This window comes from Sorghum bicolor, chromosome 1, assembly GCF_000003195.3.
Source record: "Sorghum bicolor cultivar BTx623 chromosome 1, Sorghum_bicolor_NCBIv3, whole genome shotgun sequence".
NCBI lineage: Eukaryota > Viridiplantae > Streptophyta > Magnoliopsida > Poales > Poaceae > Sorghum > Sorghum bicolor.
Genome location: NC_012870.2, coordinates 75,112,353 through 75,138,670, shown reverse-complemented (window position 1 = coordinate 75,138,670; position 26,318 = coordinate 75,112,353). Strand labels below are relative to the sequence as shown.

The window sequence follows — 26,318 nt, the reverse complement described above, 5'->3', positions numbered from 1 at the left end:
AAATTTTTGTTTTTTTCAGTAAGTCTTTCCTACAGCTTTGATTTTTATTTTGTTGATGCCTTCATGGCAAATGAAATATAGAATATAAATTGCTTCCATTTACCAAGCTCTTTGACAATACATGTTTAAGTTAATTTTGATAGTATGTTGATTATTTGGTCATCAATGCTGTTGTGTGGTACTGGATTATGTATTTGTGGGATCTAGCACCTAAATGATAGTTTTTTTCTCTCAATTGAAGATCCAAATAGGTATGTGAATTGTGAATACATGGTTACATCTGATTGGTTTTGAGAGATAATGTGCGAAAAAGGTATATTTTCCTTTTCTACTAGACATCTTGTGGATGTTCAAAATTCTACTTCTTATCCAATTTTAGTATCTCTTATAGAAAGTGTTATACACTATAAATTAAAAAAATCCTACCAGTTCATCCAACGATGAGTCCTTAGGAATTTATTAATACTGTAGAACCATTTCAATATGATGATATGTTAACAGAGCAACGTGTCTACCGTCAATTACAATTTCAATGGTGACATGAAGTTAGCGACTAAAGATAGGAATTACCATCAGTGACTACTGTACACCAGCCACGGTGACGATTGTTGTAGGGCATATCCTTTGTATTTTTCTTTCACGAAGATTAAGGTCTGGCATCGACAACATCTCTAATGTGATCAAAGTTTATTAGTGTCCGAATTATCCGATGCACAAATCATTTGACATTGTATAGCAAACTGAGAATAGTTGCTTAGGAAAAACCTTAAAAATCTCATGGCAATTTTGATAGTTGTGTTGATCTATTTATCCTTTCTATCTTTACCATATTGATTCTCCTTTCTCTTAAATATACTTGATTACTTGTAAATTCTTGGTTAATATATTATGTTTTGGATTGTTATAGCTATGGGCAAGATTGTCGCTTGACTCTTACCGAGTGAGCCTACGTCGTTGCGCTCTCTGTGACTATGTTAATTTCATGAAATCTGCTTTTTGGATTTAATATCACTTTAATGTTGATATTTAATTTTAGTATTGTCGTCTTATCATGCGATCCGTGTATTTAGTATAAAAGTTTAGCTGTCCCGTAGCAACGCACGGGCATACTACCTAGTTTTTGTAAAGAAAGAACAGGAAGTTTGCTGCTGCCGTAGTGCCGTGCCGGGCATGGTCTCGCAACTCGCACACTGGTCTGGACTCTGGAGTAGTACTACCAGCCATGGGCTCCCTTCCCCCTGCTTTGCTATCGGTCGTTGGGGGTTGATTTGATTGGGCCCCTTCCAGTAGTAATTTGACAGATGGGCTGAGGCGGACGCATGTATCGTTATCATCGATCTCGTTGTCGTTGCCCACACAGCCTGGTTATCCTTCAGCTCTTCACCATAAATACATGGTGTGTTTGCCTTGGAGCATGAATGAGGACGACTAAAGAGAGCAGCAGGGGGAGGGACCAGGCCAGCGCGTGCGGTGCGGTGCGGTGCCGTGCCGTGCAGCGCGACTTGGTACGTGGGGGCTCCGTCCGTCGGAACACACGCAGACGGCGGGCTCTAGCTCGGGTGGTCACCAGCCATATCATGAGGGTGGTGGTGACGGGCGCGACGGGGTTCATGGGCGGCCGCCTGTGCGCGGCGCTGGCCGACGCCGGCCACGACGTGCGCGCCTTCGCGCTCCCGGGCGTCGACGTTTCCGGCCTCCCCGCAGCCGTCGAGGTGGCCTACGGCGACGTCACCGACGAGGAGTCGCTCGCCGCCGCCTTCAGCGGGTGCGACGCCGTGTTCCACGCCGCCGCGGCCGTCGAGGCGTGGCTCCCCGACCCCTCTGTCTTCCACACCGTAAGATATATAGTATACTGCTTACTTAGCACTATAAGACAAGATTGTTACTGATCTACAGTCTACACAGGACGGAAACATGCATGGTTTAAACTAAGTGCTAATAACTAAACTAGGAGTCTTATACACAGTCAATGCATGCGTCTCTCTTTCTAGTTTCTATGGAGTGGAACTCGATCGTTTTTCCCCACCATTTGAGGGTTTCTTTCCCTACGTACGTACGTTTGCCAAGCCTGAACCTCCAACACGCTCCTATCATCGTATACGTTCTCAATTGAATCGCTCATACCGTTGGTACCTGTCTAGGTGCGTGTGTAAAAAAAAAATCACCCTAGCCCAAAAGGTAAGCATTCTAGTAGATACGGTAATTCTACGAAGCGCTCGAGCGTTTCTCTTCCTACCCGAAAACTTTTCATCGAACACATTGAATCTTTAAACACGTGCATATAGCATTAAATATATATAAAAATAAAAGCTAATTGTAGTTGTAAATTGCGACACGAATCTTTTAAGCCTAATTAGCTCATGATTAACCATAATTGCTACAATAACCCACATGTGCTAATGACAAATTAATTAGACTTAATAAATTCGTCTCGCAGATTCCAAACGAGCTATATAATTTATTTTTTTATTAGTATCCAAATACTCATTTCAACATCTTATGAAATATCCGATATGACACCCAAAAACTTTTCACTCCCTAACCAAACAAGGCCCTGGTATGAAGCGTATATGCGGCGATGGGGTCACACACTTTGGGAAGACAGAGATGAAGAGAGCAACTTGCTATCGGGAGGAAGAAGATGTCTTGGCTGTTGGATGAAGATCGCATGGATGGGTTTCATCGCCTGATGGGAACCGAGAAATTAAACATGCGAAGGATATATAGTAGGCCCCATTTTTTTAAGCTTGAATACCAACTCCGTTCACTTATGTTTTAAGTCATACTTTTTTCTAGTGGTGTTTTTATCTCCTAATAAATCAGCGAACAGGTTGTTGCTCGGTTATTATAATGTAAACGTGCACTGCAAAAATGTGTATCCCCCCTGAAAAACTCGAAGTTATTAGAAGAGCACGTGCACTTATACTGCTGCAATTATTATTATCAGGTAAACGTTGGGGGACTTGAGAATGTATTAAAGGCTGCCAAGAGAATGCCAGCGTTGAAGAAGATAGTATACACATCGTCATACTTCGCAATTGGCCCAACAGATGGTTATGTCGCCAATGAGAAACAGGTATAAAGTCGTATTCATGATTTTTTTGTTTTACATTATCGTCGTTCTAAAAAAATGACCTAAGAGAAACTATATGGTAGACACAACAACAACAAAAAGCTAAAGACTCTTTTCAATTCTCCAGGAATGCATCTCGGAATCATTCCAGCTAATCAAAGGTAGAAATCATCCCTAGCAGCCGAACGAGCTCTAAGAGAAGATTCAAACCCGGGATGAATAATAATTGCAATATGTTCATGAGTATATAATGTCATGCCTCATATTTTGCTAGATTATGCTATGACTGCCATACTTGATTCATTTTTTCTTCTTCCCGAACACGCAAAAGCTCTTATCTTTTAATAGAAGAGGAAACTTCAAATAGGCAGAGATTAAGTACTTGCAAAGGAACAACCAAATAAGAAAACATGCTGAACAAAAACCGTAAGGATGGAAACTCGCTCCCGCCTCTCCTGCCTATACAATAGGGCTAAAGACATGCTAACTATAGAACTGCAGTGAGAAAACCAAGTGAATCAAGAAACCTATTTTTGACCCTCGTAGAAGGTAGAACAGCCAAGTTAATACGCTAGAGCACAGATGACTTTTAGTCATCAATTTCAAATTTGGCTCCAGATATTGAAACTGGTCGGATCACATTTGTTATTCACATCTTCAAATTTATGCAGAAGTGCTTTTACAAGTTACACGGTGTTGCAAAATTGTGACATTGTTGAATTGCTTTTAAATCTCAGATTCATCAGAGGGAATCATTTTGCACAGAGTATGAGAAATCAAAGTTTCTAGCAGATAGAATTGCACTGCAAGCAGCAGCAGAGGGGGTTCCAATCACCATAGTCTACCCAGGCGTTATGTATGGCCCTGGAACGCTTACATCTGGAAATATCGTTTGCCGCGTTGTAAGAGAACTTTCCCATTTTATATTGCAGTAAAGTCAAAGATCTAGCTATGTGTATTACAACCATGTTCAGAACTTGAACAAAACAAGAAATTCTTGCAGTTAATTGAAAGGTTCAATGGGCGTCTACCTGGTTACATCGGGCATGGGTATGACCGGGGATCGTTCAGCCATGTCGATGATGTCGTCAAAGGGCACATAGCAGCCATGGAGAAGGGCAGAGTGGGCGAAAGATATCTGCTCACCGGAGAGAACGCGTCATTCGTTCAGATTTTCAACATGGCTGCGAATCTTACGAACACAAAGCCACCCAAATTCCACATACCTCTATGGTTGCTTGCCATCTACGGGTGGATTTCAGTTTTTGTTGCTCGCATCACCGGAAAACCCCCACTAATCAGTTACCCTGTAAGTCCATTATTCTCCATTCTAAGTGTCGAAGTTTATTATCTGCAGATAATCATGTTTTTGTGTTGATGTATAGTTGGTCCATGATCTGCACATTGCAGGGAGTGGATTGTCTCAGACATCAGTGGGCTTACTCATGTGACAAGGCCAAGAGGGAGCTGGGTTATAGTCCACGAAGCTTAACTGAAGGCTTAGCGGAGACACTCTTGTGGCTGAAAAATGCAAACTTGATCAAGTTTTAGTTCTCTACCCATTTCAGTTTGATATTCCATTTTGATAATAATGTCATATTGTCATCTTAAATAACTTGCATGGATGGTATAGAAACAAATAAGGTAAGAAAATGTGATGGCAGAAAGCATAAAAAAAACTTTGATATATTATGCCATCTGGCGTATCATGTGTTACTGTGTCGTGTTGTGTGCTTGCCGACGTGGAACTAAACCTGAGCATTTTGCGGGCCAAACCTGGTTTGCGCCAGGGAAAAAAACCCAGTTATTTCAGGCTAAAAAAATCCCACCAAGTAAGTCGGGCCTATTTTTTAAGGCCCGACTCAAGCTAGGCGTGGGCTTGGGCGGGCCACCTCCATGCATATCTTATGTAAAAATAGCAAAAAAAAACAATATTTCAAGTTAAGAAATTTTTTTGGCAGTAGGATCTCTGTCTTTTTTTTGACCTGTTCAGTAACGTTTGTGGACGGACTAAAACCCATTGAACTTGGGTTGAGCTCATATTGCACATGTATATATGGAACTAACCGTGACATAGAGGGCTCCCCGGGCGGCGGGCCCGCAGCCCAGCCTCTTTTCCTGTGAGGCTTTTTCCTATGTGCCATTAAGAAAGATGATACCTTCCTCTGTGCCACTAAAAAGTTGGAGCGGACCTATATGCAATAATATTTTTCTTTTTTTGCCCTACAAGCCATTCCGTCTATATGTTACAAAATGACTTAAATGCCCTCAGGCTAGAGAAGCTGAGATAAAATTTTGTTTCCCTCTTTGCCACTCTTTTGATAACTTGGTGAGTGTTCTAACACCAAATTAATTATCATTGACTAATCTTGAACATAATAATTCAATTATTTGTAATATTTCTTAGTTTTTGAACATTTGATATGTATACATATGTATGTGTGTTCGTCGGTATGTCTCCTCTATAATACATGTTAGTAGCACGCCGTTTATATGCGTTGTTGCGGGGCTCTTGGTCCGCGCGGGGAAATTGGGCCTTGTTTAGTTGGTGAAGAGAAAAGTTTCACGACACTGTAGCACTTTCGTTCGTTTGTGGTAATTATTGTTCAACCATGGACTAATTAGGCTCAAAAGATTCGTCTCGTACATTTTGACCAAACTGTACAATTAGTTTTTATTTTTTTTATATTTAATACTCTATACATGCGTCTAAAGATTTAATGTGACGGAGAATCTTAAAGGGTTTTGAGATAAAAGTAAAGAAGGCCTGGGGGCCGGGGGGTGGTTAGCCGGCAGTTCTTTAATACCAGGTCGAGTCGTCGCGTGTACGAGTTTTTTTTGTTAGGCCTTGTTTAGTTTCAAATTTTTTTGTTTTTTTATATTGTAGCACTTTTATTTTTATTCAGCAATTATTATCTAATTATGAACTAACTAGGTTCAAAAGATTTATCTCGTGATTTATAAATAAACTATGCAATTTGTTTTTATTTTTAACTATATTTAATGCTATATATATATATATGCCGCAAGATTCGATGTGACATAAAATTTTTTAAAAAATTTAGTTTTTGGAGTCAACGAAACAAGGTCTACTAAAAAATGGTTGTGGCGCGGCACGGGTGTGATTCATTTCATATTCATACTCTCGTGTACTCGTAGTATAGTCGACTCTGCTCCCTCGACCCCAGCGGGAAGCCCGGCCTCCATGCGCCTCAGTGGCGTGGCGCCCGCCAACTGTGCTCGCTGCCGCTGCCTCGGCCTCCTTGGCCTCCATCGAACGCGACCTCGGCGGACGCCTCGCAGCCGACAGGCCCGCTCCGTCGACCTGCTCGAAAGCCTCAGGCCCCGACTCCATGCGCCTGTCCGCCACCGTCGCCACCAGGCTCGGAGGTGCGGCCTCGGCGGGCGTTGGAGGCGAACGCCTTGCTGTCACACGGCTTCCCATCGTGCCCCTCGGCTCCATGCGCGGCCGGGTCGGTAGTCGCCGCGGACGAGCATGGCGAGATGCACGTGCACCTGCTTGACCTCGGTTCAGGCGCGCGCAAGCCGCTCCCAGGGCGTCATGGCCCTCGCCATCTACCGGCAGCTGAACCACCGCAACCAGCGGGCCACGGCGCGGCCGGGGCGACCACGCACGGAAGTCCGTGGCGCCGACCAGCATCCCTGACGTGGTCGTCCACCAGGGCCACCTCTACGGCTCTACGCCAACACGAGGACGAGGTACGGGATGATGATGTACGTCTTCTCGAAGCTCTACGATTGAAATACACGCACATGTATACATATCAAATATTCAAAAACTAAGAAATATTACAAATAATTGAAATACTAATTGAATTATTATGTTTAAAATTAGTCAATAATAATTAATTTGGTGCTAGAACACTCACCAAAATATCAAAAGAGTGACACAGAGGGAAACAAAAATTTATCCCAGCTTCTCTAGCCTGAGGCATTTAAGTCATTTTGTAACGCTGTTAGCCACTGTTAATATTAAATATGGACGGAATGACTTATAGGAAAAAAAAAGTGTCATGGCACACAGGTCCGCTCCAACTTTTTAGTGATACAGAGGAAAATACTTAGGCCTTGTTCAGTTGGTGAAATGAAAAGTTTTCGGTTGCTTTAGCACTTTCGTTTATTTATGATAAATATTATCCAATTATAAACTACATAGACTCAAAAGATTCATCTCGTGATTTATAGACAAATTATATAATTATTTTTTATTTTTAACTATATTTAATAATTCATGCATGTACCGTAAGATTGGATATGACTCAATTAAACACGGCTACTGGCACACAGTAAAGCCTCTTTTTCCCGTGGGTCTCAAAGGGCCTCTCCTTCCCCAATCCCCACACCACGCGTGCGGCGTGCCCAGCTCGAGCCCAGCCGGCCCCGCCTCCCGTTCTCTCCAGCGCCGCCGCCGCCTCTGCGCGCCCGAAGGAGCACCGCCACAGCCGATCCGCTCTCCTCCGCGCCTCATCCGGCCGTTTCTGGCGGCTCTTGGGCCTCCCTCGCCCTCCCTGACGGCCCCGAGCTCGCGCTCCATCTCCGCCCAAGCTCGCGCCGTCTCCGCGCCTCGAGCTCGTCGTCCTCGCTTCCGTGGTCACCGCTGGGAAGCATGAGGAGGAGGCCTGGGATCGCTGGCTTGCAGAATGCGGCGGCTACTCGCGTATGTGCAGTTCCTATGCTTGTTTTAAGTAAGAGAAATCTGTGCTCTTTTTTTCCCTTGTTTGGAAGATGAGATGAGAGATTTGCTGGGAACTTTCAGGACCAATTCCGGCTGGTCGGGGAGAATGTGGCCAAGGTGAGGACCGATGTCATGAAGGAGCAGCTTGCGACGTTCCGGTCACAGCTCGAGGAATTTGCTCGCAAGCATAAGGTGATCCACTCTACTGTATTTAGTTGAAATGTCGAAAGGGAAAGAAAGCCTAATCACACTTAAATATGCCCAAAATTGCAAATTGTCGGCTGGCTTCTTGGATGATGATATATGGATTGGATTACCTGTTTTTTTTTATGTAATTATAAGTATAAGATCAACGCTAAACCTCATGGCCTGCCTGGGATTGAGAGAATTCACGTGGTTCGTAAATTCTCTATTTTAAACTAATCTGCTAAATGAATGAGCAGCTCTCCTGCCAATATCCCATCATAAAACATACTATCTATGCTTTTATTATGTATTATCTGTTGAATTCTTACCTAAAAATGAAATGGTTGTTCTTAGAAATATGTAGATTCTGCAGTTACTGCTATTTTATTAAACAATAAACATGGCTCTCTTAGATCCAATACCAATCAAGGGTTAACAGAAACATAAGTGAAAAATGGAGCAATCAAATATGATAACCTGTAGATTTTAAGTGAGAATTCACTAATAAGTCATGGAACAACTTATAGATAATATCAGTTCATTTGGCAATCCCCATTCTCACAAAAGAAGTCAATGGAAAGAAAAACCTGAAGTAGTATTTTCCTCTTACATGGCCTTATTAATCACCTCAATATTCAAATGGCAAAGTGCGCTGTGATTCTCTCTGGTAATGTTACATGTTCATATTGTGCTATTGCAGAGTGACATCCGTAAAAACCCAGTATTTAGACAGCAGTTCCATGAGATGTGCGCAAAAGTTGGAGTAGATCCACTGGCATCTAATAAAGGAGTCTGGGCAGAACTTCTAGGGATTGGTGACTTCTACTATGAACTTGGTTGGCATACTCACTTTAAGCTTTCTTGAGCGTTCTTCTGGTCATGGAAGTAAAATCTGGTATGCTTACCATTGATGCCTATTGTGGCAGGAGTTCAGATAGTTGACATATGCATTGCAACCAGATCGCATAATGGTGGCCTGATTGATTTATTGGATCTCCGCAAACTGCTTGGTCAGAAGAGAAAAGCTACCCTTGAATCATTATCTGAAGACGACTGTTTACGTGCTATAAGCAAGCTAAAAGTAAGACTATGAAGCTTCAATGATCCATTTATGATTTATCTTGGAACTTTGGAATGCCATGTAGATTGTTTGTATGAGTTTGTACTTTAATTAACAGATGTTAGTTCAGTACAAACGAATTTGATATACTGTACAAAGTTTAAAAAGGCTCCGCCTAGGCATGACTAGTCGCTACTCGATGGGTGCCCACCTGGCCTATGGGGGTAGGCGGACATCTGGGCGCCGGTTGGAGAGGAGCGTCTGGCGGAGGTCACCGATGGAGGAGGAGCTGCGGGCACGGACGTGCGTGGGGGTGCGTGCGCACTAGAGGAGAGAGATGCCGGAGAGGGAGAGTTTTCATCGGCGGCGGCTGATGCGGGATACCGAGCAGAGGAAGCGGCGTTGAGCAGAGGATGCTGGAGACCAAGCAGACGGATAAGGTTGGAGACTTGGAGTGAGAGATGGGCTGGACTATTGCCTCTTGGGCCTTTCTATCTCTCTAAGCTGGCCTTTCTATCTCTCTAAGCCCATTATTCAGCTGTTTATTTTTTCTTTTAGAAGATAATATATGTATTATATTAGTATATATACAAAACGCCTTGAAACGCCTAGGCTAGCCTAGGCGCTAAGCTATGGGTCAGCGCCTAGAAAGCGCCTTCTTGAACTTTGACTCAGTAAGATATGCACCTCACCTAATCCTTCGTGGATGCACAGGTCCTTGGCAGTGGTTTTGAAGTAATTTCTGTTGGGAGGAGGAAGCTTGTGCGTTCAGTTCCTACCGAATTAAATAAAGACCACAGTGGGATACTTGGGCTAGCTCAGGTTTGTGCTTGTAATATTTGCTGTCAGTACATTATAGAAGCAATGCCAATTATCATGTTGGCAAACAAACGTCCATTTATAGCAGCTGTATATATTAGTAAACAAGAGTAGGTTTGAAGCTTTAAATTTCTTATTAGGTTCCTCTCTGCTTATAACATCATTGGCATGTAGGCTGAGGGCTATGTCACGGTAGAACAAGTCGAAAGGGAATTCTCATGGTCTACTGGGCGTGCAATTGATGCCCTTGAAACTTTGCTGAAGGTAATACTGCTTCCTGAATTTCCTTATGAAACAGCATCCTCTATGGATCTTTTCTGTGCTAAAAGAAAACTATATCACTTATTGTTAATACATGTTTCATGGCGATCACCCATAGTTGATCTTTGCAATTTGTTGGAGTCATCCATGCATGCCTGTGGACATGGGCTTGTGTTCACATTTGAAGCAAGCATAAAATTCCTTGTTGGAGTACATGACAATATGAAAATGATCTGATTTCAACCTTGCGGAAGTGTAACTACTCTTCCTGATTGAGCAGGAGGGGCTTGCTATGATCGACGATGGCCATAGGGACGGCAAGCGAAGATATTGGTTCCCATGCGTCACTGTCAGCTCCGACACAGCAGCTGTTGAAAAGTGAAGAATGACTTCTTCTCCTCCTTTTTTTTTGTTGCCTCTGGCACTTGCAATGTTGTGTGTAAATGTTTGGTATGGCAATACACCTGTATGTATGAATTCAGCTGTAACATCACACTTTGAATATGAAATGGTTACAGGATTCTTATTCAGAATTCTTGCAGTGGGCCATGGCCCAAAGTTTCCGTTAGTCGCCGTGGTTTGTGTGGGCCGTGGGTTGTGGAGTTGACTAGAGACAGACAAGCTGGCTCTGCTGGAAAGCCAGGAGCTCATGCTTCCGAGTTCCGACCCGCTTTGGCTGGGCAGCAAATCCGAATCCAGGTCTTCTTTAGTTGACTCTGAAAACCAAAAAGTTTTCAAGATTCTCCGTCACATCGAATTTTGTGGCACATGCATAAAACATTAAATATAGACGAAAACAAAAACTAATTACACAGTTTAGCTGTAAATCACGAGACGAATCTTTTGATCCTAGTTAGTCTATGATTGGATAATATTTGTCACAAACAAACGAAAGTGCTACAGTACTGAAATTTTTTCACTTTTTGGAACTAAACAAAGGCCCCAGTTTAAAATGGTGAATAATATCCCCCCAAATCCCTAAAATTCCTCCTCTCAGTCGAGTCGCGTCATTCTCCTCGTCTCGTGTCGCTGACTTCCCCCACAAGTTGCTGGGTTGCCTTCGAGCAGGAGACAGGCTGTGTAGTTTAGTGCTATCAGGATCGGATCAGCGGCTGCTGCGCTTCAGTTGCCGGCGGCGGCAGCATGAGGGTGGTGGTGACGGGCGCGACGGGGTACCTGGGCGGCCGCCTGTGCGCGGCGCTGGTCGGCGCGGGCCACGCCGTGCGCGCGCTCGCCCGCCCCTCCAGCAACGTCTCCGGCCTGCCCCGCGACGTCGAGCTGGCCTACGGCGACGTCACCGACGCCGAGTCCCTCGCCGCGGCCTTCCACGGTTGCGACGTCGTGTTCCACGTCGCCGCGGCCGTCGAGCCCTGGTTGCCCGACCCCTCCGTTTTCCTCAAGGTAAGGCAGTTGCTTCTGTTTGTTTTTATTTATATATATATAAATATACCCCCATGTGTCAGAGTAGCTCTAGAAAGAAGGAACATCAGTTTTGGCCCTTGATTTTTTTCAGCTCTGGCTCTGCATGATAAACATTCGAGAGCTGTTCGGTTGTGATATAATTTGGCCAATTCAATAGTGATATGGTCACAATCACCAAGCCTTACAGTACACTAACTCCTTTCGAAGAGGGGGATTCCCATAGCCTGAAGGAGACGATTATTGATACATATGGCAATTTCTGGCACTGTGGTGCCATTCTCAAGATAGCTAATCTCTGTTTAGGCACTAGCACCATTGCTTCTGCCCACCAACTTCTCATCTTGTTACCGTTTTTAAGAAATGGAAATAAGGCCAGAAAACAGTCGAGCAGACAGTGCGTCGTCGAACTAGAATGCATACTAATTCGGATTTGTTTAACAAATGTGTGTTCCATTCTGTGCTGTGCTACAGGTTAATGTAGGTGGACTTGAGAATGTGTTGAAGGCTGCCAAGAGAACACCAACTGTGAAGAAGATAATCTACACATCATCTTTCTTTGCAATTGGTCCAACTGATGGTTACGTTGCAGATGAGACACAAGTAAGACCATATTCCTGAATTGTACGGTTGTACCTGAAACAGAGTTGGATCAAACCTCAGATTGTATTGATCTCATGAATGAATATTTACACTTACAATTCTGCAACCTCCACTAAAAACTTTGCGTGGGAAACAAGCCTGTGGCCTAGCTGACTAAGTGGAGGCACTGGCATGCGCAGCGAGCGCGTGACTGCCCGTGGTCTGGTGACCGAGTCAAAACACGGAATTGCAACCTTCCGTTATCAGTACCAATGATTTTTGCTGTTTTCAGTCATGAAAGATTTGCCATGAAATTAAACTAATGGTGTTCCTCAATAACTATTTTGGCTCTACGACCTTGTTACGTAGCTATATATGTTCTGTTCCTAGTGCGCGGATTGTCATATCGATTTGTTCCTAGTTTTAACAGACTCTGGTGTAAGAGGTGCAAGATATGCTTATACTGGTGCTTGGTTCACTTGATTGTTTGATTGCCATTGAACTGCAAGTGATATACTTTCAAAAGTGCTTGGATCCTTCTTGACGCACAAATAACTTACTGACATTAGAGTTTAGTGGCTGTCTGCAACCAGGCTCCTTTTATTGATTTGGATCATACATGTATATGCAGACTTGGTACACACTGCTGCGAATTGTAACATAGTTGATTGGTTCTAACGCAGATGCATCCAGAGAAGGAATTTTGTACTGAATATGAGAAATCAAAGGTTCTTGCAGATAGAATCGCACTTCAGGCAGCAGCGGATAAAGTGCCGATCACCATTGTCTACCCAGGCGTTCTCTATGGCCCTGGAAAACTTACGACTGGAAATCTTGTCTCCCGCATTGTAAGAGAACTTTCTTGTAGATGCATATGTCAAATATCAAGTATTTATTCTAAATTTGTTTCAATCTAAAGTCTAGGATCATCCACTTGCAATTGGTTATGAATATAGTCATGGGCACAACCTGAACCTCAATTTTTCTTGCAGTTAATAGAGAGGTTTAATGGGCGCTTGCCTGGTTACATAGGAGATGGGTATGATAGAGAATCGTTCTGCCATGTTGATGATGTTGTTAGTGGGCACATAGCAGCTATGGAGAAGGGCAGAGTGGGCCAACGGTATCTCCTCACTGGTGAAAATATGTCATTCGTGCAAATTTTTAATATGGTTGCTAATATCACAAACACAAAGGCTCCCATGTTCCACGTACCTCTCTGGTTGATTGAAGCATATGGGTGGATTTCAGTTTTTGTTTCTCACATCACTGGAAAACTCCCACTTATCAGTTACCCTGTATGTCCACTGTTCCTTTGTTTAAATATCTATAACCTTGTTATTCACACATAACGCATGCTTTGGGTTGACATTTTTCCCTCACATGTATTGCAGACTGTGCGTGTTCTGAGACATCAATGGGCATACTCATGTGACAAAGCAAAGACGGAGCTGGGCTATAGCCCAAGAAACTTGACTGAAGGTTTATCGGAGATGCTCCTGTGGCTTAAGGAAGAAAAACTAATCAAGTTTTAGCGTTCTTTACTACTCGCCGCATCACACATTTAATGTAAACTGAGACATTGCTGGGGATTTGAAGTGTATATCAGTATATGCTTCGGCATTGCGTTATGTTGTATTATATACTAGAGAAAAGCTAAGATGTAGATGTGTAATACTGATGTTGACAATAAAGGGAGAAACTATGTTTTTTACATCGATACAATTAATTCAATCATCTACAGGGTGTAATTATAAGTAGTTGCTTGAATTATGCATTGAATTGAAAAGTACTCCCTCTGTTCCAAATTATAAGTCATTTCAACTTTCTTGGAGAGTCAAAGCATCTGAAGTTTAAATAAATCTATATAATAAAACAATAATATTTATCATATAGATTATTCACTAATTATATTTTCATAGTATATATATTTGATGTTAAATTTTTGTAATTCTCTCTATAAGGTCAAACTTAAGATGTTTTGATTCTTTAAGAAAGTTAGAATAACTTATAGTTCGGAAGGGAGGGAGTAGGCAATTCAAATTTAAGAAAGTTATTCTAACTTATAGTTAGAATAACTATTCTGCTGAGCGTTTGAGATGCATATGCAGGAGATTACCACGCTCCATACCCATCACGGTTCTTGCTCATGAGTTTAAGCCAACATAGCAGAGCGGTTCATGCAACATGCTTTCAGTTCCAGTTCCAGAATCCAATTTATAAATAATTCATGTACAATTACAGAATGGCATGCTCATCTGAGTTCTTTCCATGGTAATACATTTTCCTTTAATACGGAGAAGATCCTTCAGTTGCACGTAGCAGACAAAACTACAATACTTGAGTGATAATGCAAAATGTCAAGCCAACTCTTGCAGCAACTTCTCCAGTGCATCAGAAACAAGAGGAATGCGGAGGCAATCTTGTCCATCAGAGTGCTTCCTGATCTTAACCAGATCATGGTCTTTAAACTCCGTCAGGTGTGAATTCAATGTCACTTGACTGCTTACCAGAAAGCGCTCACGGCATTTTGTATACAAACTGTTGACTGGCATACCTGAGAAACAAAGTTTAGTATCAGTATGCAACATACCAACTCTTCCAGCAAACATGTACACAACAAACTCACCTTCCTCCTTCTCATTTGCCAACTGATATTCAGCAAGAACTCTGAAAACACTTTGTGCATTCGGTGTCAGACTCTGCAGAACAAGAGCAGTTTTTGTGGTTTGGGCGTGACCACCACTAGCAAGGATCAATGGGTAGAACACGCCTTCGACTTTGTAAGGTGCAAATGTCGGGACATGATACCAGCTCCACTTGAACTGTTTGTGCACCATCTTCTTGTCCCACACTACAGTAGTTTCAGTTTATTATATCTTTTACAGTAAATACACTAGGGAAGGATAAAGCTACATGTGCAAGGAACTTACATAAAGGGGCATTAACATGGTCTATTGATGCAACAACACGGACCTGTGGGCAGCAAGAAATTTGTGCTAGACATTGTTGTGATTCAGTATCACGCAAAGCAGGCCCGTCAACATTATGAATAAGAAGGCAAACAGGGTAATCCACATCATCGGATGTCTGTCTCATTAGGAATGAGATGATGTCCTCTGTTGATTGTGACGGAAACTGTTGTGACAACTGGGCCCTTGTTCCTGGCTGTCTTTTGCGTTTAGCTTTTGTTTGATCCCAGAACATTTCAGCTATTGTTGCTATGACCTGAAAGTGCAATAGATTATGCCAGAACTTATTAATGGTCCTTTTCAAAGGTTAGATATAGAAAGGTATGCAATATTCACAACAATAACATCAAACGGAACTCCAGAAGCACTTTCTGACTCAAAAATGATAACCAGTCCAGATCAAATGCATATACTTGTGTCAGATTTGGAATCTACCAAAAAGATTAACCCAGTAAAACTTCCTCACCAGTACACATAAATAAGCCCACATTTTCAATAGCAATCCGAGCCAGAAAAAATAATAGGCAAAAGCTAACCATTCAAGAATCAAGAAAATGTAAAAAGTACAAATATTTAGGACCAGCACATCTTCTACAGTGCACAAGGTTTCCTGTCCCAAACTACTTAGGCCCACATCCTCAAATTTGGAAACCTATCATCAGACAAAGGTTAAAGCAGATTCAAGCATCAAAACAGAAAAGAAACTTGCATAATCAGCTTAGCATAACAAGTTCACGCATTCATTCTTCGTGTATACTTTGCCTTTTCCACATGGACTGGAACTCCAATGCATTTCATGATTTCATGACTCATGCTGAAGATTTCAAAGCATTTGAACAGCAGCAGGGCAGTACAAACAATCCTGCAAGCTACTACAGGGAATAATATTGGGCAGACAAGACCATACCTGTTTCAAATTGACGGACGGAAGGTAGCCATTGATTACAATGACAGTGAAATCAGTCAAGGTAGTGGAGGCAAAATCCTCCAGCAATTGCTTCTTAGATCCAAACCCATACATCAGGAGACCAAAACCACATCTACATCAGAAAAAAAATACATCTATCACTCACTCCTACCGACAACAATAACATTGGCCAAACCAATCCCAATGTTGCATTAGTACTACGGGTTTAGGAAGAGACCTTAGTTCGAACAACCAGTTGTGGTACTGGTCCTTGTAGCATCTAGTCAGAGCCTCCACCTCTTCCTCGTGCTTCGGAGGGATCTCAGCAAGGGATGCACGCAACACCTGCAGAGAATCAAGATATCTCAAATTAGCCAATCATATCCATGGATTCGTGCCGCTACAGGTGAGGATGTGGTCTGCGGGTGTGGGATGGGACAGTACTATACGTGCTCGTCGACGAGGTTGAGGTCGGAGAGCTTGCCCGCGGCGGCACGGGCGCGCTTCTTCCCAGATGATGGCTCCTTCTCCTTGGCCAGGAAGTAGCTCCTGGAGAACCCGGCCGCCTCTTCCTCATCCTCAGAACCGGAACTAGCCGCTGGGCGTCCGCCTCTCGGTGCCATCAGTGGCGGACCCTAGGCTTGAGTATTTGAGACCTTTGCAAGAAAGCCCTCAAATCTATAGTAGCAATCTTTTTCCTTTTTCATGTTTGAGACTTAAAATTAAATCCGGGAATAGTAAATTAGACTAGGGGCAAAGTAATGGGGAGTATATAATTTGCAAACAAACTCAGGATCTTCTCGTTCCAGTTTACAAGTGATTCACAAATTGCATTCCCTAATTTATTAAATGGGAAACTAGGAAGCCAATAGACTTAAGCCTTGTTTATTTAGTTTTTAAAAATTTTCAAGATTTCCCGTCACATCGAATCTTTGGACTTATGTATGGAGCATTAAATATAAACGAAAAAACAAATTGCATAGTTTGTCTATAATTTGCAAGACGAATTTCTAGAGCCTAGGATGAAGGACGACCTTCCAAATTCAAATCCTCCACTGATGGTTGCTGGAGCCCTGAAATAGGTCAGGGGTTCTGTTTTTTTTTCTTTGAAAAGAGGAATTCTGAATTTCACATTTAATTTCTATTAGATTATTTTTTTAAATTGAGAAAATTATTTAGATGATTTTTTTACGAGGAATTATTTAGATGATTAACTGAGCCTATGTTTGCATGATGTTGAAACATATCTTCCACCCAATGGTAAACTCATGTCATTGATAACGAAGGCACCTTCTTCTTACAAGAAGAACAAAGGAAACAATTTTGCAATGATGAGCTAGATGGTTCAGATAAAAATAAGGATACACCATCTATCTTGCAACCCTTGATATTTTTACTGGCTATGGTGGTTTATCTAAAGGTTTACAACTAGTTGGTATGCACTTGTAATGCAGATTTTAGATGGGTTGATGGGAACTGAATATCAAGAGCCTTATGGGGAAGCATTTGGTGAAATTCGCCAAGAAGCAGCAGCATTTTCGGAGAACTGCAATGTCATTTTGAAGTATAACGATTCTTTGTCATGGATATGCTTGCTTATTCATATATCTTGCACCTTCAGCTCATTTCTGCGTGTTGTCTTGCGGGGCAATAATGGATAAGTGTGGTGATGTTGATGTTTGCATCTCTACTTCTGACTTTTGAGGCTGTTGAACGATCATCAAAACTTTCTTATGATCGAGAATATTAAGAAACTGCTTGTGCCTAGCGAAGTAGACTTTATAAATGGTGGACCTCCATGTCAGGACCGCTGATTTTCTCTGACTAGGAAACATTTATGCTTGTTAGATCTTCCAAACCAATTGCACTAGTTTCCCTGTGCATCCATTTTGCAGGAGTTTTATGAGATGAAAGGTTCAGTCGGTATATCCAGGTGCATCCATTTTGCAGGAGTTTTATGGGATGAATGTTCTCATGTTGGATTCGACATTCTAGAGGCAGGTGGCTTAAGGTGTCGCACAGGCACAGCCCAAGAAAAGGACCTTCATCTGGAGAGACCCTTCCGGAGCGACTTGAACCGATACACGTCTTCGGTAGCCCTGACCTGAAAATAAACCTCCCTGACGGCAAACATTACGCAGCTGTCAAGAGCACTGCCGCAGGGACACCTTTCCAGTCAATCAGTTAAGAGATACAGTTCGGGATCTGGAAAAAAAAAATTAGCACTGCCTGATGTGTCAGTATCTTGATAATGCAATTCTGCAGAGTAGTATACCTGAAGCAGATCTACAGGGAGAAGCATCTTAAAATTGGTTACCAGACAGGCCTAAAACTAGATGGGCTACCCCAAGCCCAAAGTGAAAAGGCCCAGGGCAAACGAGGAGGCCCAAATAAGATAACGTTTGCGTTGATTTGGTTGGGGTGCGCCAGGCCCTGCCAGCAGTGCAACGGCTGGGCGACGCGCAAGGGCCCCAGTGGCAAGCCACTGTTAGTGGACCCTTCCCCACAAAAAATAAATTTAATATCGAAGTGGACACATGGTCCACATATCAGATATTAAACTGATAAGAACAGATACTACACTTGATCTTAGCCAAAAGGCCGAGAAAGGTATGAGTTGAGCTGGTGCCGTGCCCCTTGTTTTGTAGCTCCCTCCCTCCGCGCTCCGCACTCGGTAGCCGAGGTGGTGCTAAAACTGGTAACGCTTTCCCTCTCCAGCAAACGCAGCGGCTGCGGGCGGGCAACCAGAGCGATTAGAGCGAAACTGGGCCGTTGTATAGTTGGGCCTCGCATTGCGTCCGGCCCATTGCATGGGCCGACTGGCTGTTCTGTTCCGCGAAGAGCACTGTTCCGCTCCTCCGAAGTCTCACAGCTTGCTCGAGCATTTGTCATTTTTTTTTTATTTTCTCATCATCTGGAATACAAGGAAACATTGCCGGAGGCGGCTAAGTAGAAAAGATAAGGTCCACCTGATATCATGAAAATTATCTTGAGATTTATAGATTGATATATTGTTTTTTTCTCTCTCTCAGAAAAGAACAGCCCTCGATCATTCGGTTCCTCTACAAAGCAAAGCATTGCTGCTATATTATTAATATATATCTCCATATGCAGATATGCTCCATCTGATAGTCCCATCAATCTCTGCACATTGGCAATATGCATGCAGAGATGGATGTGAATGGCAGGTGCAGATCCAGGACAGCATCACATCGTACTCCTCCGACCCATGTTTAACCAAACAATGTACATGACCATCACTTCAAATGCAGTAGCCCAACTTTCATGAAAAAAGCCTTTCATCATGCTGATGAGGATGAAATAAATTGGCTCTCACGCTAAAAGAAAAAAAATCACGTAAAGCCTGCCACTTCGTTTTTGGGAAAAGAAAATAGCACTGCCTGATGTGTCAGTATCTTGATCATGCAATTCTGCAGAGAAATAGACCTGAAGCAGATCTGCAGAGAGAAGCATCTTTCGTCAATTCACTAGTTATTTTTCTTAGACCAGAATCTTGCAGCTTAGATGCACATACTAGTAAATGTTTTTCTCTGAAACAAGAAACACTCTAAAAGTTTAGTCTATCATGCCATAATCTGATATGGTTTTGCTTTTAAGCATTAGTTTGCGACAAATTTGGCGAGGTCTAGGAGTGGAGGCAGCGACAAATTGGGCACAGGCACTGCCACTAGGGAAGCAGTGATGCATCAAGCATCATGAGAAAACACATGCAAGCGAACCCCTGATGTTGGCCAACAATTTTCACTAATATTTATGGCAGCAAAATATGTGGATTAATATTGGTTTATTATCATATATAGTCACTGCATATTTTTTTTAGAGTTACTCTTGCTGCAGAATTGACGTAGTTACAATTTTGGTTGAGAGTTTTGGGTGCAGTCTTACATGGAAGGGGTTCTGAATAAGCTGTTCATTTTGGTTCCGTTTCTTGCATTATTGTACCCAAAAAGATTTGTTTTTCCAAGATCTAAATCTGAAGGTCAACATGTTGTACGCGGACCTTAGAAAATATATGCAACACTGTTATTTCCATCCTCTTTGCTTTTTTTTTTTTGCTGAAAATATATCCACCCAAATTTATCGTCTGTTACACTACTTCGCATTCAAAATTTTACCTGTACTTAGCAAAGTTTTGAGCCATGTTTTGTTCCTTGATGACAGTGAATGATCTTTGGAGTACGGTTTACAAGTGAAGTGAGTGTTGTAATGATACACGACCCATATTTGAGAAGCCCTGAAATCATTATAGACAGAGCAACAGTTAAAATTCGTTAGCAAACAGGCCTAAAAGTAGATGGGCCACCGAAAGCCCAAGTGAAAAGGACCTCTGCAAACTAAGAGGCCCAAACAAAGACTAAGTTTCCTTAGATTTGGTTGGGGTGCGCCAGGCCCTGACAGCAGTGCAACGGCTGGGCGACGCGCAAGGGCCCCAGTGGCAAGCCACTGTTAGTGGACCCTTCCCCACAAAAAATAAATTTAATATCGAAGTGGGCACATGGCCCACATATCAGATATTAAACTGATAAGAACAGATACTACACTTGATCTTAGCCAAAAGGCCGAGAAAGGTATGAGTTGAGGTGGTGCGGTGCCCCTTCTTTTGTAGCTCCCTCTCTCCGCGCTCCGCACTCGGTAGCCGAGGTGGTGCTAAACTGCTAGCGCTTTCCCTCTCCAGCAAACACAGCGGCTGCGGGCGGGCAACCAGAGCGATTAGAGCGAAACTGGGCCGTGTTGTATTGTTGGGCCCAGTTTCGAAGTAGGCACATGGCCATGTCCCACATATCTATGGGCCGACCGGCTGTTCTGTTCCGCGAAGAGCATGGGCAGAGGGAGCCTGTTGACGCCGCGAAGAGCATGGATTCGCCGATCAGCTGTTATGTTCCGCTCCTCCGCCGTCTCACAGCTTACTCGAGGATTTGACATTTTTTTTTATTTTCTCATCATCTGGCATATATCGAAACATTGCCGTAGGCGACTAGTAGAAAAGATAAGGTCCACCTGATATCATGAAAATTATCTTGAGATTTATAGACTGACATATTGTTTTTTTCTCTCTCTCTCAGGAAAGAACAGCCCTCCATCATTCGGTTCCTCTACAAAGCAAAGCATTGCTGCTATATTATTCCTAACATATATATCTCCATATGCAGATATGCTCCATCTGATAGCCCCATCCATCTCTGTACCATATGGATGTGAGCAGGTGCATATCCAGGACAGCATCACATCGTACTCCTCCGACCCATGTTTAACCAAACAATGTACAGCATCACTTCAAATGCAGTAGCCCAACTTTCATGAAGAATGCTTTTCATTCAAAAAGCCTTGCATCATGCTAGTGAATTGGTGATGATGAAATAAATTGGCTCCCACGCTAAAAGAAAAAAAAACTTTCACGTAAAGGGACAAGGGCGAGTAGCCAAGGAGGAATGTTGGACCAAACTACCATTACTTCATTTACCACTGCATACGTTGAAGAATCAGATACAATCTACAGAGGAACGAAACTCCATCTTTCCCTGTAAAATGAACCGCCTTTGATATGAACAGATTCAATAAACATCTTCCCGCAGAAGCTTTTCTATCGCCAATACTTCTGCCAATAATGCTGGACGCCAGGGAGATGAGTTACGTACCAGTACCACAAATATTTTGCGAAAGCTTTTCCATGTACAGTTAATGGACTTCATCTTGAGAAACTTTATTTTGCCTTCACTTCTCGTGAAGTAATCAGGATTCAGGAGATCAGAACTGTACTGGTGGTTGTGGTACATATGCTGATATTCATCTTCAATCAGCCTCCTGGTTGCTGCTGCACCTATGCTGTACAATAGCAGCACATATAGGCATGCAAAATTACCATCAAAACATGGCTTCGAGTAACTTCAGATCACTAAGTGCAGAATTTGGTTTATCTTGCTGCAGTCCAAACTCATCAGCCAGTGTTAACCATCGACCATTCAATCATAAGAAATCAAAGGTGCTTCTTCCAGGTCACTGAATTCTTTTAGTGCTCCACAATATGGTGACACAGGATTTGTGAGTGGTAAAGTAGTTGAAACCTACTCCGAAATATGTGGAACTCTCAAGAATACATGGAGTCTCCATCCAGAAGGTTTCCCTATACTCTGTCAATCATCATCCTCACTTGCATCCTCTACCATCCCAGCCTTTGTATAAATGTTTGATATCGTCCAAGAATTTCCAGCATTCTGTGGCTCCACGTGCGCCAGATGCTCTAATGCAATCCTTCCAGATTACGCATTGCGATGCATCCTACTTAGTTGTGACAAGACCAACATCTGATACAAACCGCTGCAATAATTGACCCTTCGTCAACCAAGCCACAATAAAAACATGCCATGAGAATAGCCGTGAGTATCAGAGTCTGGCTTCATAACACAGTGCAATATCATGTCCACAAGCTCAAAGGCTCTTTCTCATATCAATTCTTTTGTCTGCAAGTAGAACTATCCAAATTGAGCAGATACAAGTGGATCAAGTTACTTGGAAAGTGAAAGATCTTCTCGTGGAAGCTTTATCATGATGTTTTTCCACTGCCAATACTTCTGCCGATATTGATGCGTGCCGGGAGATGAGTTATGCATGCAGGGAAGGGTCCGCAGTTTTGAATTGACTGCATCATGGATAAGGACATAAGGTTTATTTTGCCATCATTTCCTGTAAAGTAATCGGGAGATCCGTATTATATCTGTTGTGGTACCATGTGCTGATATTCATCTTCAATCAATTTCCTGGTTGCTGGGCAACATAGGGTGAGGAATAATAAGCAAAAACTGCTGCAACAATGATGTACAATACCAGAACATGTAGCCACATAAAATTACCATACCATCAAAACATACAGTCACTTCAGATCAGTAATTGCATGATTTGGTTTTCCCTGCTGCAATCCTTTCTGACAAGCTAACGTTCATAACCAGCCATATAAATCAAAAGTAGTCTTTCAGGTCACTAGATTCTGCTAGTGTTCGGTAATTAGGGTGACACCAGATTTTTTAGTAGTAAAGTAGTCTAAGCCTACCTCTTTGATATGGGCAACTCTGATGAGTCCATGGAGTCTTATGCTTTATTACAAAACTTCCACGCAGCTTTGTCCAGAAGGTTTTGCTAACTCTACACTATCAATCTTCATCCTCACTCTCTTTGCATCTTCTGCCATCCCAGCCTTTGCATATATGTTTGACATTGTCACAAAATTCCCAGCATTCTCAGGCTCCACCTGAACCAGCTGCTCGAATGCAATCCTTGCAAATTCCACGTTGTGATGCATCCTGCTTGCAGACAGCAAAGCACCCCACACAACTGCATTTGGTCTCATTGACATCTGACCGACAAATTCCAAGGCCTCCACGAACCTCCCAGCACGTGCAAGCAAATCCACAATGCAGGCGCACTGCTCCATAGTTGGGACGAGACCAACAACTGACACAAAGCGCTGGAATAGTTCAAGCCCTTCATCAACCAAGCCACAATGGCAGCATGCCATGAGAATGGCTGTGAATGTCACGGAATCTGGCTTCATACCACACTGCAACATCGTGTCCACAAGCTCAAGGGCCCTTTCTCCATATCCGTTTTTCGCAAACGCTCCTATCATCACGTTCCATGACACGACATCCTTCCTTACAATCTCCAGGAACACCCTCTCCGCATCGGTGACACAGCCGACACGTGAATACATGCTCATCAACGCGTTCCACAAAATGGCTTTTGAAGAACCACCATGACTAGTCACTATAGTCCCATGAACCTGCCTGCCGGACTCCATGTCACATGACCCCAGCACCACCACAGCCGTGCGGGCATTCCCTCGAACATCTCTCGAGCGCATCTCCCGGAAGCAGACCCACGCCTCACCACCCATCCCGGCACTGGCGAACCCGCCGATCATGGCGTTCCAGGACACCACGTCGTCGCCGTTCATGTAGCCAAACACCCTCCTGGCCGCACCGACCTTCCCGTGGCTCGCATAGAGCGCGACCAGCGCCGGACCTGCCGAGGCGTAGAACGCCAGCGCCGCCACGTTCTTGACCCCATAGGCGTGCGCCGCGCGCGCGGGCAGTAAGGCGGACGTGCGGCGGCAGCACGAGACGAGGCAGGACAGGAGCTCGGCGTCGGGCGCGACCGCGGACGCGGTGGCGGCGGCGAAGAGGGAGAGCGCCTCGTTGGGACGGCCGTGGCGGGAGAGCGCGGAGAGGACGGTGGTGTAGGAGGCGGTGGAAGGGTGGCTGAGGACGGAGAAGGCGCGGAGCGCGGAGGGGAGGAGGTCGGCGTGGGAGTAGGCGGAGATGAGGGCGTTCGAGGCCGGGAGGGAGGCTGGGAGCGCGCCGAGCTTGAGGCCCGCCGCGTGGAGAGCGGAGACTGCGCGCGCGGCGAGGGAGGAGGGTGTGCAAGAGGTGGCGGAGAGGAGGAGGCGCGGGAGAAAGGAAGGGTCGAACGGGATGCCGCGGCAGTCGCCGACGGCGGGCGGCGCGATCGGGCTCGCGGGGTGGCGTTCGTACATTGGGTGCGCGCCGGGGCCGCGCGGGCGTTGGAGAATAGTCCATTTTAGGGGTGTTTAGTTACTTTTTTTTCAAAAAAAATTTGAGTTTTAGTTCATCATTTTGCAATTTTTTTGGTAAAATGTGGTTATTCTATATTTTAGATTTTGGCCTTAAGAGGCCAAAAAACCTAAAAAGAGCCTCAAGAGGTTCTCATGAGGGCAATAAATTTTACATTTTGGATGAAACTAAACATGACCCTGAAATTTTTGACATTTTAAATTTTATCACTTAAAGTAGTTGGCATTTTGCATTTTAGATTTTATGGGGAACTAAACACCCTCTTAGAACTCTCGAGGACATCAACACGATCTCCAAAACACAACTTTTACTTATTATTTTTATAAAAATATTTAGGTATATATATATATATAAGATAAATTTATTTATATAATTTTTATATTTATAAATTTAATATTTTAAAAATTATTGATGATTTATATTTTTAATGTTTGATCTAATTTTTTTCAAAACAACTTTTAAATCCTATGTGGAGGGAGTAAACGGATTTGGATTGGTTGGAAGTTTGTCTCCACGTTAATCCAACGCTCGACAATAGCAATGAACGAGTAAAAAAGCATGAAACCTGAATGAAATATTTGATTTGCTGAAGTGCTTTATTCGATCCGATTCCAGTATTTTCCGACGTAAGTTTGAAAAAAAAAAAGGTACAGTTTGATGGCGGGTCAGCTCAAAAAGTTTTGCATTGTCGCGAGACTCATCGCGTGTCTGTGTGAAGAAGCGAAGAGAGAACACAAGCCGTTTGCATCTTTAGGCAAGGGAGAGTGTCGCGCTATGTACATATTTTTCACGAATTTCGAGCTATATACATATGACTAATAAGTAACATTTAGATACTGATGTGTAAGCTATGAAATGATTGAAACTGGACAGGCTCTTGTGAGACCTCGAGTGGAACCTCTACTTGTCTGCTGCTCCGTCGAATTCCAGTCTTTGGTTAGGATTAATCGCCGCCGAACTTTAGACAATAGGTGACAATAATGTAGGAGTAGATGCCAGACTGGGATGCCTAGCTTGCTGGAGTTGCATACGCGACGAGGCCAGCTCGATCAAATGTTGTGTATTTTGTAATATATTTTTTGAGCAAAAAATGATGTGTAATTGAGTTGGCTAAGGCCTTGTTTAGTTTCAAAATTTTCAAAATAGACACTGTAGTATTTTCGTTTTTATTTGATAAATATTGTCCAACTATATATTAAGGCCTTGTTTACTTCCAAAAATTTTTGCAAAATAGAAATAGTAGCACTTTCGTTTGTATTTTACAAATATTATCCAATTATAGACTAACTAGGCTCAAAAGATTCGTCTCATCAATTTCGACCAAACTGTGCAATTAATTTTTATTTTCATCTATATTTAATACTCCATGCATACGTCTAAAGATTCGATGTGACAGAAAATCTGAAAAATTTTGCAAAATTTTTGGGAAACTAAACAAGGCCTAACTAAACCCAAAAGATTCGTCTCACAAATTACAATTAAACTATGTAATTAGTTATTTTTTATTTATATTTATTGCTTCATGTATATGCGTAAGATTTGATGTGACAAAAAATGTGAAAGATTTTACAAAACCTTTTGAAAGCCTAACTATCCACAGCCCCGAAGCCACAAACGCAATTCATGCTTGCTTGCGTACCGGGTCTGGCCAAAATAGCATCAGTTGCCTGGGACAGTCGCGTATACTCGCGTCGCCTATACGCACGCTGAGAGAGGCTTCGAGGTCGAGGCCAACAG

General features: G+C 43.1%; 6 protein-coding genes across 6 annotated transcripts; 4 read left to right on the top strand and 2 right to left on the bottom strand.

Annotated features, from left to right (window-relative positions):
• LOC8057655 (putative dihydroflavonol 4-reductase) lies at nt 1,404-4,782 on the top strand. Its single transcript, XM_002468333.2, has 5 exons — nt 1,404-1,835; nt 2,948-3,076; nt 3,811-3,975; nt 4,077-4,382; nt 4,484-4,782. Exons 1-5 carry the CDS (start codon nt 1,419-1,421, stop codon nt 4,622-4,624), a joined length of 1,158 nt encoding a protein of 385 aa, XP_002468378.1. The 5' UTR covers nt 1,404-1,418; the 3' UTR covers nt 4,625-4,782.
• Nucleotides 6,066-7,637, top strand: LOC110437469. Its single transcript, XM_021465918.1, has 2 exons — nt 6,066-6,793; nt 7,412-7,637. The coding sequence occupies exons 1-2, from the start codon at nt 6,578-6,580 to the stop codon at nt 7,604-7,606; spliced, it is 411 nt and encodes a 136-aa protein (XP_021321593.1). The 5' UTR covers nt 6,066-6,577; the 3' UTR covers nt 7,607-7,637.
• LOC8057654 (vacuolar protein sorting-associated protein 22 homolog 1) lies at nt 7,407-10,628 on the top strand. Its single transcript, XM_002468332.2, has 7 exons — nt 7,407-7,751; nt 7,851-7,961; nt 8,656-8,791; nt 8,882-9,036; nt 9,730-9,837; nt 10,009-10,098; nt 10,376-10,628. Exons 1-7 carry the CDS (start codon nt 7,701-7,703, stop codon nt 10,475-10,477), a joined length of 753 nt encoding a protein of 250 aa, XP_002468377.1. The 5' UTR covers nt 7,407-7,700; the 3' UTR covers nt 10,478-10,628.
• On the top strand, nt 11,085-13,835 carry LOC8082002 (putative dihydroflavonol 4-reductase). Its single transcript, XM_002468331.2, has 5 exons — nt 11,085-11,496; nt 11,989-12,117; nt 12,780-12,944; nt 13,089-13,394; nt 13,491-13,835. Exons 1-5 carry the CDS (start codon nt 11,239-11,241, stop codon nt 13,629-13,631), a joined length of 999 nt encoding a protein of 332 aa, XP_002468376.1. The 5' UTR covers nt 11,085-11,238; the 3' UTR covers nt 13,632-13,835.
• Nucleotides 14,274-16,795, bottom strand: LOC8082001 (origin of replication complex subunit 2). The gene is made up of 6 exons (XM_002465696.2): nt 16,425-16,795; nt 16,214-16,320; nt 15,976-16,108; nt 15,030-15,324; nt 14,726-14,950; nt 14,274-14,653 (listed from the first exon to the last, which is right to left on the bottom strand). The coding sequence occupies exons 1-6, from the start codon at nt 16,596-16,598 to the stop codon at nt 14,457-14,459; spliced, it is 1,131 nt and encodes a 376-aa protein (XP_002465741.1). The 5' UTR covers nt 16,599-16,795; the 3' UTR covers nt 14,274-14,456.
• LOC8057653 (pentatricopeptide repeat-containing protein DOT4, chloroplastic) lies at nt 21,477-24,523 on the bottom strand. Its single transcript, XM_002465695.2, has 3 exons — nt 23,094-24,523; nt 21,633-21,819; nt 21,477-21,515 (listed from the first exon to the last, which is right to left on the bottom strand). Exons 1-3 carry the CDS (start codon nt 24,521-24,523, stop codon nt 21,477-21,479), a joined length of 1,656 nt encoding a protein of 551 aa, XP_002465740.2.